Raw genomic sequence first — 15495 nt, 5'->3', positions numbered from 1 at the left:
CATTTCAGAGTAATCACAAATTTCAGTCTGATGCTTATTATCTACAAGGAATTAGTTTGAGCCATGTACCATCCTCGAAAATGTATTAACAAATATATTTATTTATATAATACATATATATAATGCCTTTTTAGTTTCATGTTGTTGGGGGGGATTGAGGTTGTTCCCAACAACGAAAACATACACCCATTTAAAAATTAATTACAAAATCCAGTTCCAGCAAAGCAAGCTAAAAGTATACTGAGAGATCAAAAGCAAATAAATAGCTAAAACCCACTGCATATATTAAATAGTAGTAGCAAAAGAAAATGAGTATATTATGTATACAGCAAGTAAAAAATCAATGGAGATTGTGAGGGCATCACTAAAAAAATCAACCTTTTGAAAAACCCAAAAAATATAAACACCCAACCAGCTTTGAAAAGACATCAGATTGAGCGTTAGCTGGAGGTTACAAGGAGGATATTCCATAACTGATGCTCCACAATGGAATAGGCTCTGTCCTTAATGGCCACCACCCTCACATGGAGCAGGGTCTTCAGTTCAGATTATAGCAATCAGGGAGGCTCATATTCCAACAGCGTGAAGTTGATTCACACATTAAAATTTTCCTATATGAAATGTATTTGTAGTCAGTGCTCATATATGGTGTGATTTTTTAAAATGTCATGTATCAATTAAGCAGCAGCAATGTGTGATGGTGCCCTGACCGGGATAGCCCAGGTGAGCCTCAGATCCCAGAAGCTAAGCAGGGTTGACCTTGGTTAGTAATTGGATGAGAGACCTCCAACGAAGACCAGGGTTGCAGAGCCACCTCTTTTAGTCTCTTGCCAAGAATCCCTGCCAGGGGTTGCTGTAAGTCAGCTATGACTTGAGGGCACTCTCTACCACCCCCAATATGTGTTGGTAAAGGCTTCTCAGAGATTACCTCCTGGCAGGAAAATTGTAATTTGTTAAGCACTTCTAGTTGGCTTTGCAATAAACAGTTGCTCTCGTAAAGTGGGGAGTGATGTTTATATTTAAAACCAGCCAACCTATCGGACGTTTTTAAATAATCAGATCATTGTAGGCCTCACAACATAACAGCCTCATGTAATAGTTCTGTGTGGCGTTAGTCTCTCAGTTACAAATCTTACTGTTTGTTATTTCTTGGAATGGTTATGATGATTGCCAGTTAGGTGACCCTGCTCTTTTTATTTGCTTGTCAAAAAAAGCAGACAACTTGAGTATGTATAAACATGATGGTTATAAAAAAGGAAAAATTGTGTCTTTGTAAGTAGTCAGGAAACCACTCTTTGTAGGGGGTACAGTTCAAACTGTAACTAATTGTGTGTTTTATTTCAGTAACTAAGGTAGAACAGGTGCAAATGCCTGGGGGCAGTCACATGGGTACTCACAGCATAAGTAATAAATTAACAGCACATCTGTAACAATTTGTTACTAAGGAACAAAACAAATGGTCAGAGATCATTTTTCTTTGGCTGCATAAAACAACTAGGATTGTGAGTGAAAAACAAAAGAAAATGTTTTTGGATCTTAATCCCATTAAATTTCTTCAAGAAATAACAAATAAATTCTGGATGAGGCCTATAATGCATCTAAGTAGAGCTGAATGTGATTATCAGTTGATCTCTACTAAGAGTTGTTCCGGTTAGAACAGAAACTATCACAATTTCAAACAAATATTAGGCAACAATATGCATTAAACACATGGCATCAACTCTTCAGAATCATGAACTACTATTAAACATAAGATATAAAAACAAAATAAAGTTGCTTAGTATTTATATAAGCCATCTTTTTGCTCTGGCTTTAGAATATGTTTTTGAGAAACAGTATTTTTGGAGCCTTGCAGGCTTGTTCATTTTAGTAAATTAATGTTTTCTGATTATTTCAAAAACTGTGTTCACCCTTATTTTGTATAAACTAGGCTTTGCAGCATTCGTATATATTAGTTAACTGAACTGACATCTGCGAAGACTGATTACCAACAGTCTTTTACTTTTGCTGTTTTGGTATAACTCCCTGAAAGCTTCTTTCATCCCAGTTACTAAACTCTCATGTACCTGACTTAATTAAAAAATTGTCAGCTCAATTCCACCATAAGCTTGTAATAATGTAGCAGTGGGAGTCTTGGGAATCCTTTATCATTCAAATGCTCCATGAGTTCTCAAATAAAGTGGATGACTAAGTATTGCTTATAGAAGCAAGGGAGATTATTAGAAAACACATTTGAACCTGCTGAAAGGATTGCTTTTGTCACTAGAAAGGCTTATACTGAGTCTTCATTTCATCCCTGTGGTCTCCCCTTATTCACAGTTCCCAATTTCTGAATAGTTTGTTCTTGCTTGCTAATCCTTACAGGAATGCGGTTTTGGATATGGGGATGATGCCCAATGCATGACATGCAGGCCAAATAGATTCAAGGAGGATTGGGGATATCAGAAATGCAAAATGTGTTTGGACTGTGCTGTAATAAATCGATTTCAGAAGGCCAATTGTTCTGCTACCAGCAATGCTGTTTGTGGAGATTGCTTACCAGGGTGAGTGTCAAAGAAATCACATATCATTTATCTGCAGCATTAGTATAACATTCTTTTGATTTAGAAATCTAAGCTACAGCTATATACAAATCACTTTGGGGGGGGTTGTTGTTGATAAAATGGATATGAATCTTAAGCATTGACTTCATGTCCATGTCAAATACTTCAACAGTGTGATAAACCACTAGTAATTATTATTTGTAATGGAATTACTTCAGAGCTGTTTGAATGGTTATGCCAAAGCTATGAAATCTGCACACTGCAAGTGTTTAATAAGTCTATATTCCTTTTGCTCCCAGTCCCATTTTAAAAGAGTTGCAAGCCTAGTATAATTCAGTTGGCTCAGAACATAGGGTTTGGATTGTGCCTGAGTGGTAGAGCATCTGCTTTACATGCAGAAGGTCCCAGATTCAGTCTCTGGCATCTCCAGCTAGAAGGGTCAGGGAGTAGGTAATGTGAAAAACCCTAGAGAGTTCCTGCCAGTCAGAGAAGACTATGCTGATTTTGTTAGACTAGTAATCTGAGCCAGTATAAGGCAACTTTGTGTTCATGTGCTATTTTCTTTTTCACATCCTTGCCTTGCTCACCTCTGCTCAGCTCATTTGTAATATTTTATGTTACTAAGTCTACCTCTTTTATATCTACACGCACAGAATTTCAGTGTTTAGTAGAATTATAAATGCAGGGCAAGTTTTGAAATATTCCTGTAATTACTGGAATGTGGGACTCAGTGTATAAACATTTAGAAGAGTTCTGTATATAACATATTTGAGGTGTAGGATTACATTTAGACAATAATTATACATATTGTTTAAGTATGATTAAAAGGCATATATATGATGCAGCGACCTTGAAAAAGGTAAGCGGGTTTAGGTTTGCCACTGCCCAGAGAGGAGACTAGGGTTGATATGTCCTTATACCCTCCCAGCGAGGGGGAGAGGGGGAGGACTTGGCATTACTTCGTGTCAGAAGTGATGTCGTCGCACTGGCCACAGGAGTGCTGCTGCACTCCTTGCGGAGATGGTTCAGCTGTTTGGGGCCCAAATCAGCCCCAAACGAAGCGCAGGAGCATTCCCATGGCCAGTACAACAATGCCACTTCCGGGGGTGACATTGTTGTGCCCCTTGGGAGTGCGTGCATGCGCATGCACGCTGCACAAACTCCAGGTGTGCCTGCTGGTTTGCCTGCCACTGGCGGGCACCTGGGAACCCTTTAGGAGACCTCCTGGGAACTTTATGTATGTCATATCAAGTTACATGATGAAAGAAAGGCTGGATATAAAATGGAACAAAGGCAGGAAGAAAAGAAAGAAGAAGATGACTTAGAAAGCAATTCAAAGCTTTTAAAAGCATTCATAGATCTACATTTCACTTATTTTACAAACTGTTATGCTTTACTATGACTGCAATCCTAAGGATACTTTCCTGGGAGTAAGCCTTGTTGAATAAAATGGGACTTATGTCTGAGTTGATCTGTTTACAATTGCGCCTAGGAAAGTAGGGCAATGTGTTTACTGTGTTAAGAATGAGTGGATTGATTATATAATGAATATGTGATCTGCTCCTTTGACTTCCAGATTCTACAGGAAGACAAAGCTTGGAGGATTTCAAGATATGGAGTGTGTCCCTTGTGGAGACCCACCTCCTCCTTATGAACCTCACTGTAAGTGTTCCTGGTATTAAAATACAATGGCACCAATTTGAGGCATTAACATTTATCCTTATTTTGATCACAGGCGTTGATTTAATGCCACAAGTTCCATACCAAGCAAAAAAATGTTATCTCACTGAAATAAAACTGGTTTATGTTTATCTATCATTTTATCCCACTTTACTCCAAGAAGCTCAGGGTGCCATACAAGGTTGTGCCCTCCTTCTCCACAGTAATCCTGTACAGCTAAGAAAAACCACTAGCTCAAGGTCACTCAGGAAGTGTCATGATTGAGTGGGGATTAAACCCAGACCTTCCAAGTTTAGTCATGTAGCATATCCCTATAGCAATTTATTCTTCCAAGAAAAAAATTAATAAATCTTTTACAAGTAAGGTGTAACTCCTTCTACTAATATTTGGTAAAGTGATAGTCTTAAAGGTGCTACTGGACTCTTTTTGATTATGTTGACAAAGAATTAGAACAAAATGTTTTCACATTGATTTCAATGGGAAAGCAAAACAAACGCTTGTACCTTTCCCCATTACATCACTTATCATAGGATTTTACAAGGCTTAACTTTTGCAGGATTGCATCCTTATGATTATGTAAATGTCTACAATGAACTTAATTTCTGAAAACATTTGGATCTGATAATTCAGGATACTTAGTTTGTGAATGGAAACTATGTTCAATATAATAAAGACAGTTGTTACAGTCTCAGAATTATCTGGATCAGACAAGGAATCATGAGGCATTACAGAGAATGTTGGCAACCCTCTGACCTCTCAAAAAGTAGATATTTCCATAGATGAAGGGACTATGCCACCTCTGAGATGATTCCTTCCAACATCTTCAGCTGCTGAGAACTCTTCTCCAGAAACACCAACTTCTGGGGACTGTAACTTCTCCAGCAAGCGAGTCCAAGCAGGAGATACATCATGCTTGCCCAAATTTCCGAAGTAGAATGCTGCCCCGTTAATTCACTGCTGGTCTCCTCTAGGGGTAGAACCTAGAACATACCTCTTTGTGACGGTATTTCAACTCTTAGTAGCCTTCAGTCCACTGCTAGAGTAACACAGCTGGTAACCTGCTCTCACTGTGTACTGTTCTGAGTCCTGATGCAAAACTAAAACTGCGCACTGCTTGATGCTGCCTACCCGCCATCTGCCAAGCATGTGCCCCATGTCATGTCATTACTGCACTAAGCAGCGGCTTCTCTGTTTGCATCAGCCATGAACAAGAAAATAGGCATATAATAATTTTTTTTCAGTTAGTAGTTTTCTCTTATTCTGTAATGCTCAGTTATAAATTTATCACATATGTACCCGGCCCATCCTTTAAGCAGCAGGTTATATGGAGTTATCCCCATCTTATACAGCCCCTATAGTTCACTAGGGGTGTGCGCTTTGGGTTTCGGATTTGGGTTTTTAACCAAAATTGGGCCTGATTCAGAATGATTTGGTATTTCCAAATCACCTCAGCATTGCTGAGTCAATTTGGAAATACTGAAGCGAAGCACCTCGGCAGCAGCTGCAGCACTTTTCTTGCTGTTTGCAAACAGAAAAAAAAATGCTGCTTTCAAGCTTCCCGCCACCTTTTTTTACCCGCCAGGAGCGGGGAGGGGGTTGTACCAAGTTGCTTAAAAGTTTGAGTCACTCACTACAACCCCCTCCCCCCTCCCATCGGGTAAAAAAAGGCAACAGGAGGCTTGAAAGGAGCACTTTTCTTGCTGTTTGTAAACAGCGAGAAAAGTGCTGCGATTGCTACCACTCTACCCAAAGCTTTCCAAAGCAGCTTAAATGCCTGCCACTTCGGGGTTTGGGGGTTCTGGTATCATAAATATCATTTTTAGTATTAACAACAGATATTAGATCACATTTTTTCTTTCTCATTGAAGAGCCACTGAGATATAGTGCTTAGACCTAGGGCTAGTCAACCTATAGTATAAAGTCCTGTCCCCTTGCCAAGGGATCTCTTTGAGCCATTTCTTACAGCACAGCCCTGTTACCTGAGTAAAACCCCCTCCTGAATAATTCAGTTTTGCATAGTATGTGGAAAATCAAGAGTATGAGAGCTTTCCAGACTTCTTCAGGCAGACCATTCCATAAGAGAATGTGCATGTATTGGCAGCTGTGATTTTGCGCAATTGCGATCTGCAGAAGGCCCTGTTGAGAGATGTGCAAAGCTGACATGGCAGAGATCTTTGTATGTGATAGACAGAACCTTGAACTGAGCCCAGTAACTGATGGGTAGCCAATGGAGTGGCTGAAGAATAGGAGTAATATGCATGCTCCGTCTACTTCCTGATAATAATCGAGCTGTGGCATTCTGCACCAGCTGAAGTCTCCAAGTTGACTTTGAAGGGAAACCAGTATAGAATGCAGTTCAGTAATCTAGTCTCAATATTATTGTACTATACAATGTAGTTTTGAGTGTGTAAAATGGAATAGAGTAAAGAATGACATGTTGATCTCTTTGGAGGAAGGAGAGATAAAAAATATGACAGACATATTACTTTATATTTTCTAATTTGGAAACTCTCTGGAGAACTGTATACCTTGATGGTGCTACATAAATAATAATTATAATAACCATATTATAACAATAATTATATGTAGACAAAATTATGAATTATTAGGAAGAACTCATTTAAATTGTCTAAAATTCACTATTTCTACACAGTTAATTCTTTCAGGTGGGTAGCCATGTTGATCTGTAGTAGAAGAGCAAGTTAACTCTATCTTTTTTAGATGAAAGTGAAAACCTTAAATGTATATGTCTATAAATTAATAGTAATATGGACTGCTTTGGCAAATTTCTGTTATGTTGGGGCTACAGACTTCCTGTGCTGACGTCTCATAGTATGACTGGGACATTAATGAGGACCTGAGAGGGTTGGTAACAGTTGATTATTACCCAGTTAGCTATAAATTTCAGGGCTAGCTTTCATCTTCTCTCTGTCTGCAGACCTTTAAAAGCAGAGTTGTGGTTTAAATATTTACCCGTGAAAAAGCTGGTTGTGGGCTGTTAAAAGACCATCAGAAAGTTGAAAGGATTCTTTAATGGACAAGTAAGGAGTGTAAAAGGCCAGAATTGTTATCGCACTTGGGTAAACTTTAAAGGGTAAACATTGCATTCTGTGTTATTTGATAATAGCAAATGATAGTTGTACATAAATTCATTTTACAGCACCAAGTTCAAATAAAATCTGCATTCTGTGAGATTGGGAGTGACTGTTCCAATGGCAATACACGCTAAGTTTTTCAACTAAAATTAAGAAAACTTAGGGAATATTCTGACCACATAATTAATGCATGATTCTATTCACCTACTTCCTTGTTGGAAAAAAAAAGACATAAAAAGGTTATAAGTTTTATAAGCTATACAAATAGAAAAATGAAAATACAGAAAGAACAGATGCATGTTATCCCAGATGAACCCCATCATTTTTGGTGGGGGTAAACAGTAAAAGTTTTCCATTTCAAATGGAAGCAATTGTGCTGGATCTAATGTGGGAAAATGAATTCCCATACTACCAGTTTTTTTTCATCTTCCATTAAGTACCTATTCATGTTTTCTCCTTCATGAACACAATTTCACCTTATGCTTTGCCCTTCATCCATGTTTGAGAAAATATTTGCAAATACTAGTATGCATACTGATGTATAGACCTTGAGCAGAAAGTTCACTATAGATCCATGCTCACCCTTTTTTTGAATAGACATACACAGGGCTCATTTTGAGGGGGAACGCACAGGAATGCAGTTCCGGCAGTTCCCCAAAGAGGTCACATGTCAGGTGGCCCTGCCCACCTGACTCTCGGCCATTTTGGGCCCGTTTTGGCCTGGACTGGGGCCAAAACGGCCTGGATCAGGCCTCTGACGGGTGGCGGATCACTCTCACGCTCAACAGCGGCCCGATCCTCACCATTTTGAGCCCCTTTTCAGCCATTTTCAGCCCCTTTTCAGCCATTTTGGGCCCAATTTCGGCCCTGAATGGCCAGGATTGGGTCCAAAACAGACAGAATAGGTGATGTCAGGGGGTGTGGCATATGAAAGTCAGTTATACTAATGACACACTTCTGGTGATGGCAAGAGGCATGGCATATGCTAATGAGTTATGCTGATGAGTTATACTAATAAGTTCCTCCAGCTCTTTTTCTACGAAATGACCCCTGGACGTACAAATGACCAAACTGAATCAAGCTCAAGAGCAACCAGTTATTCTTGTTTCCAGCTGTATTTTAGCAGCTTTTGGCGGTATCTCGATATCACACTGAGAGTTTTAGTGCCGAAGAGTTTCACTGAAGATGCCCATTGTGCATACTCTTTTCTAATCAAGAGAAGGACTAATTTTATTTCAAGATTTCTGAACTAAAAGTTATGTTTTATAAATTATACTAAATCACTTGCTTTTCTGTTATTTTTTATTGCAATGTATTCTGTTTTGGGGAATAAAAAGTTCAGTTATAGAAACTTAAAGTTCATACCAAATCCAACTGAACTCTAGCTCTGTTTTTAACTTTTAATTTTAGGTTAGATTCAGACGTACCTAGCACACCAAAAAATACTGCTCCACGTTTATTGGATCCCATCTTAGCAATACTTAATACAACTTACATGTGTTCAAACATCACAACATCATGCATTTCTTGTTCTAACCAACCTTTACCCCCCCCCCCCGCCCCCAAGGGCCAGTGCTATGCGATAGTAACTTCACGTTTTTTCACAACATTTATTTCCATACAATTTCTTCTGCATATATTAAATAGTGAACTTTTTTTAAAAAGCAGTCAGTTTTATTTTATGGCTTGATGTTTATCATTCTTGTAAATAAAAGTTTTGCCAAATAACTTCACATAATGTTTTTTCAAAACATTTATTTCCATACAATTTCTTCTGCTTATATTAAATAGTGAACTTTTTAAAAAAAGCAGTCAGTTTTATTTTATGGCTTGATGTTTATCATTCTTGTAAATAAAAGTTTTGCCAAATACTAAGTAATGTACAGTAACGATTTTATTGTAAGTAAACATGTACAAAAAAGAGATGGCAGTTAGAAAGTTGTCAAGATTAAGTACTTTTTGAAATAGAGTGATGTTAATACCAGATGGGTTCCTGATTACGTTATGAATCAAAAATGTTAAACAACTGAGATCAGTTTGATAATTTGGCTTTATTCTAAGGTGGCATAAGTATGTTTAACAACAGGTTTTTCCTGATTTCATCACACCTTTCTCTTTTTACCATTCTTTGCTGTCTTGGAATGATTTTAAAAGAGGCAAGTGAAAAATGCTATGTATCTTACACAGAAATATCATAAGACAGTTAGTTAAAATAAAGGTGATTCCTAACAACATGACATATTCATTAACAACTTCATTAGACATTAGTCTTGTTTTGTTCAGGGAGAAGTAGCTGTCACTTCACATACAGAAACCGTTCAACCATATTTGCATTTATTTATTGATATTAGTTTGTTTGAAAAGTCTTTGACCCAGTAAAGACATAATGTAAAACCATGGTTATTTTAAGAAACCAGGATTCGGTTTGCAGACAATTATTCAAGTCCTGGTTTACCTCAACAAATGCTGACACCATCCACCTTCCCTCTTTCCCTTATCTCCTCAGCAGTAACCCAGCTGGTATCCTGGTTTGCATTGTGAAAGCCAGGGAACAAGCCAGGATTAAGCCATGATGTCCATGTTCGTATCTCACACTAAGCCATAATTAAGATGCAAAGTTCCATCCTAAACAGAGTTACACCCTTCTAAGCCCACTTACTTCAGTGGGCTTAAAAGGGAGTAACTCTGTTTAGGACAATACTGTAAATGTAGTTAATAAACCAACTTAAAACCATTATTTCAAATGTAACCCTCTTAAGCACATGTGTTGGAAAGACGGCGGCATGGTATAGCCCAATGTCATCAGCTCTTGGAAGCTAAGCGGGATTAATACTTGGATGGGAGACCACCAAGGAAAACTCTGCTTCTCACTTGCCTTGAAATCTCCTTTCTTGATAAGTCGGTTGTAACTTGACAGTAGGTGCATTTGTAAGTATATGCATCCTAATTTATAGTTAATGGAGTGGCCTGTATTTAGATAATCACAGTAATCATGGTTAGTTTAATTAAGCCATAGTGTCACATGATGTCTGAACTGAGACTTTGACAAATAGCTATAGATACCTTTCTGCAGTGCATCAGATTTCTTGTAGCACACTTTGGTTTGAATTGTGTAGGTTTGTCTCTTCCGTGGGAATGTTGATGTGTGGTGGTCTTGTCTTTGGAGTTACATTTAATTAGATGGTCTTTTTGACCCTCTGAACTCTCTCTTGTTTCAGATAAAATGCTAAACCATGGTTGGGCCTATAACAATGAACTCTATTATAGAACAGCATTCAGTTATAATCTTATAAAGTTGTTTCTTGAGCATTAGTCACTTGACTTCAAAGCATATCTTTGGCAAATCATATTTTTATCATACCTTAAAATATGAAACAGTAACCATGTGCCATTTACACAGAGAAAGGAAACAATTTCCAAGAGTATTTTGTACAAGAAGCAAACCTGTGAAAATGGTGACTCCATCTAGATATACATCAAACAATAAAGACTTTGTTGGGAAATCCATGATTGCACCTCCCAGTTTTTTGAAGTTCAAAGCAGCTATAGATGAAGCTTCTGTTTGCTCCATGGGAAAAACAGGCTCCATACACATATCTGCATTCTCTCTTTGGGACAAATAAGTAAGTTGGGGGAGACATTTAGATTTTAAAAACAACCTTGAGGGCAGGGTTATACTTCTCTTCCCCCAATTGTGTGGTTCAGGTGCAGGTCCCACTGCAGCTACTTCAAACTGAAAGAAACATCATAAGACCTCCAAGCATCTTAGCCAATTTGGCTCACCAAATGCCAACAATTTTGAAAATTACAGCACTTTTCTATTTTCTTAAAGTGAACATGTGGCTGTAGTGGTACAGACCTATTAAATGAACATCAAGATAATGGAGCCTGATTAAAGGAACTGAGAAGATATAGAACTGACCATAATTTGGCCCTTGAACATTTGTTTAGTAAACTCTGCACTAGGATCTTCTTACATGCCTTCTCTTTCTGGTTTTATTTTTCAAGGAAACTGGAAAAAAAACCCTTCTTTTTAACCACAAGTACTGATTACAGCACATTATACTTAGCAAAACAGGATTCTAGACTGATTTAATACACTGCATCTCAGTGTTGTTTGTTGTGTCAGCATTTCTTCTACAATGTTCTAATTTCATACAAATGTAAAAATCAGAGGCTAATTTACATGACCAAGGCTCCTGGAGTTGTTTAGTCAGGATGGTTATTCAGAATTACCAACTCTTTCCTGGCCTTCCGCAAACAATGCAAAACGGAATTATTCAAAAGGGGTTTTCACTCAGATAGGAGGGCTGTATTGTAGGGAGATGATCTCAAAGAGATGCTTCACTAACGAATTAGGGACCACAGACTTCACTATGTTGCCGTATAAACTATCTGGTGCTTTAAGTAGGTCCTATGTACTACCTGTTACTTTAAGTATGACCTTACTGGATAGCTCTTTGTTGTCTGATATCAGTCCTAGAACTGCTTATGCTCTATTTCAGAAAATTTTCAGCTTTGTATTGGATTTTTGCTAATGTTATGTCTTTGTAAACTTGCATTTATTTATCCTTGATGTTCTTGATATTGACTGTGCTAATCTCACTCTATGTAATTTGCTTTGAGTCTCAGTAAGAAAAGCAGACTATAAATGGCATAAATAAATAAATATTGGGCATACTTGCAAGATCCTGTATATATAAGAAGTTTTTCAGCTTATAAGGATGGCAAAAGTTGTTTTGGTCAGGTGAGTTGTTTCAATTAGAATAGTGGATCTGGGCAGCCTGTTAGAAAAGTAGTGGGAAACGGAAAAGGTCTTCTTATCATAAAGCTAGCCATAATAGGCATTTTCTAGGGAAAGTCCCATTGATTTCAATTGAACACCCAATTAATAGTGCAGCCCTATGCAGAGTTACATCTTTCTAACTGCTTTGAAGCAAATAGGCTTAGAAGGCTGTAACTTTCACTGAAACTGCTTAGGAATCACTACAAAATCTGTTTGATCTCGTTGAGTGCCTTGTCATACCCAGGTTCTTCCATTATGAAGCAGTTATGTGACAGAACCCACAGAACACCAGCGTTCCTCCATCAACAGCAGAGCAATTTTATTTATAATGCATTGTACATTTGCCTCTTTCCGCAATTTACTGTCTAGACTGCGCCTTCCCTGGAGAGCAGAGCTTCTCTGAAGCACTTACAGGACAAGCAGCTACTGTCATTCCTCTACTACTCATAGCCTCATACTTTTGGCTTATTAACTTAACTACTTCTTTCCTTACAGCCTTTCGTTCAATTGTCTTTTAAAGCACTGCATCATTCTGTGATATTCTCTGCCTGGGCCTCATGCTTCTGAACAAGACCCAGGCAAATGTACCCCCAGAACCGTTGCCCCGTGACATGTTTCGAGCCATTTGTCTTGCCAGTATGTGCAAGCTGACTTTTTACGCTTTACATGCATGTGGGGTGCAGGAACTCCTTTAAACCGTATTTCTCAAAGAAGGCCTTTTACTAATCAGTTCTAGATATTGTGTCTATACTTTGAGTGTAGTTTACATATTTCTTTTAGATGGTATTCAGAAGTTGTATAAATGTCTATTGTAACAATAGACTTCCAACTTCAGTATCTGTGCTTAGTTGGAAAGGTAAAATACCTCTTGGGTTTTAATATCTTTTGCACAGATTTATACGAGCCTCAATTATGTGTTAAGAGTTTTTAAAAAAATTGTTCAAACCACAATCTAGGAAATTTCTTTATACCAAGATGTTTGTATTATTTAGATTAATAACCACATCGGGCAAGATGCTTCCTTACATAGATATGGCACCCTCATAGGGCATAATAGAGCGCGCCCCCCCCCAAATCACATGTACAGTCTGCATGTTAGGCCATTATGGGAAACAGGTGGTCTGTGAGTACCACCCATATCCTCATCTAACCTTTCACCTCTGCTGCATCAAGGAAAACGAAGCTGCATTCCTTGGCTAAGCAGAATGGGCAGGGTAGATATTGAATATGTTAGTTTTGCAAAGACGTTCCATTCCCCATAATGTCCTCACGTGTCGCTCAGTGGAAGACAGAACTCTTGCTTACACATTATTTTAACTGTTATATGCAGCTTTTTTAAAAAAAAGTTCAATAAAGTTCACAATGATCTGGGACATTATGCCAGGAACCAAGAGATTATCATAGTGTGGGACAAGTTACAGGTCAGAGCCATGAAAGAATCCTTTCCGCAACTGAGCGACCTTGTCTCACCATTCTGCTGCTCTTTTGAGGGTGCAAGCAAAACCAGCAGGGGATATGGCACTCTTACTTTCTAATAACATGCACAAGTAGTATGGCACTTACTCAAAGCTGCAAAAAATGGTAGCTCTACAGGGGCTCAACAGCAGACCTGAATATCCTGATCTGTTGGCTGAAGACCACTACTTTATAGGAATTCCTTCATATGTGAGCGTAGTGGACACGCAGAGAACTATTGTATCCATAAGCTATAATGTTTAGCATTACTCTTTGAAATTGGGGAAGAAAGTGTTAAGCTCAACTATAGTGTTTGAGAATGTCAGTATTTCTCTTAACCAGCTTTCTGCACAGGTTAGTACTAGAAGAACCTTTCATCTCTTGAGTCAATCCTATAATTAGCAACTTTCTTTGCCAGAGGCTGAGTGTTTGTTTTAGGTCTAGTGTGTCTCAGAGAAATTTAACTTAATCATTACTTTTTATTAACAAAGAGGTATCAGATTGAAGTGAACTTGAAATTCCTCAAGAGGAACAGAATAATAATAGACTCTACTGAGTGGATACTACAAAGAGTTTTTATTTATTAACACAGCTGACCCTTAAGGCCACTTACGATACTCTTGCATACATGCTTTGAATTTAGAAAGAAACGTTTGATGTTAATTAGTGACTAATCCATTTGATACAGTTCATTAAAAAGGTAGATTGGATGGATCTGATCCACCTATTTTCAATTGAGTATGTCTGTTGTGTTTGTCCAGCATTAGAGCACCACCTGGACTTAGCAGCAGCATCAAAGAAGCCAATGGAAGCAATAGAAAGCCAGCAGGTGTCAGGGAGCCTCCCAACACAGATGCCTTTGCCAGCACCAATGAACATCCAGAGGTGGTTAGCAAACAGCTGTTTCATCTGAAGCCAGCCAAGTCCCAGCTAGGGGATACAGCAGTTTGGCAGGGACGGGCATGCACACAAGGTGAGGCCAAGCCACTAGGGCCAGACAAGACAGCAGAGCCCAGTTGCTCCCACCAGGAACTCAGAGAGAGGGCTGCTGGCCTGCCGAGGGACAAGGTAGGAGGGTTACCAAACAGAGAGGTGGAGACAGGGAGGAACTGCCTGCTCCTGGAGGAAACATGTGCTGGGTCTCTGCAGGATTTCCAGTGCAGGGCAACCAGGATTGGTCTGGGGAAGGAGGAGGCCAGCCCCTTCAAGAGGAGCCAGAACAAGGCTGATGAGAAGAGTGTTGTTGTTTAATGGTACAGCTGCAGCAGCCACAGGTGTAATAGGAGGAATAAGGTAAAACACCCCCTCCCCCTCCATTCTGAGGTTTCAGGGTTCCGCCCAGAGCACAGGGCATCACAGCAGAGACCCCAGAGCGCAGCAAGTGGAGTTGACCAAGGAGTTGAACAACATTGACTATCAATAAAGAAAATGTTCAGTGAATTTTCATTTTATTTTTAGATGAGATACTAACATATCCCACAACTGTAGAGATTATTTTTCTTGGGTGGTGCATATCAATATTTTCTAGTTCTTCAAGTCTTTACATTATATAAGTTCAGATATAGGGTGAAATCTTGCTGGCCTGCATGTGCAGATTAGCATGTTCAGCAAGCCGAGAGAAATTTGGTACAGCTTTCCTCCCAGCTTGCAACAGGCCAACAGCACACTGGCAGTTGTAACATTGCTCTTACTCCATATGTTCCAAGGCAAGGCTTTCTATTAAAAGCTGTATCTGCATACAGCGTAGTTATGTCTTTAGACATTTAGAAGATTCTCTTCCCTTGATAAGAGCAATTTAACTTGGTTCAAGGGAACTGAGAGGGGACTGTAATGCTTTTGTTTGTGAGCTGCTCTTACTAGGTCTGTAGCTACAGGGAGCATACAGGGCAGTCCCCATCTTTGAATTCACAGCTTTCACTGGGGAAAAAAAAGCCAA

General features: G+C 38.9%; 1 protein-coding gene across 1 annotated transcript in view; it reads left to right on the top strand.

Annotated features, from left to right (window-relative positions):
• Window positions 1-15495, top strand: part of TNFRSF19 (TNF receptor superfamily member 19) — a 64512-nt gene that overhangs the window by 34561 nt on the left and 14456 nt on the right. The window contains exons 4-5 of the mRNA XM_054974983.1: window positions 2365-2543; window positions 4120-4205. Coding sequence (XP_054830958.1) covers window positions 2365-2543; window positions 4120-4205 — 265 coding nt within the window. The remainder of the gene's footprint in view (window positions 1-2364; window positions 2544-4119; window positions 4206-15495) is intronic.

This window comes from Eublepharis macularius, chromosome 3, assembly GCF_028583425.1.
Source record: "Eublepharis macularius isolate TG4126 chromosome 3, MPM_Emac_v1.0, whole genome shotgun sequence".
NCBI classification, from domain to species: domain Eukaryota; kingdom Metazoa; phylum Chordata; class Lepidosauria; order Squamata; family Eublepharidae; genus Eublepharis; species Eublepharis macularius.
The sequence above is the reverse complement of the archived record's forward strand: the minus strand, read 5'-3'. Positions and strand labels throughout refer to the sequence as shown.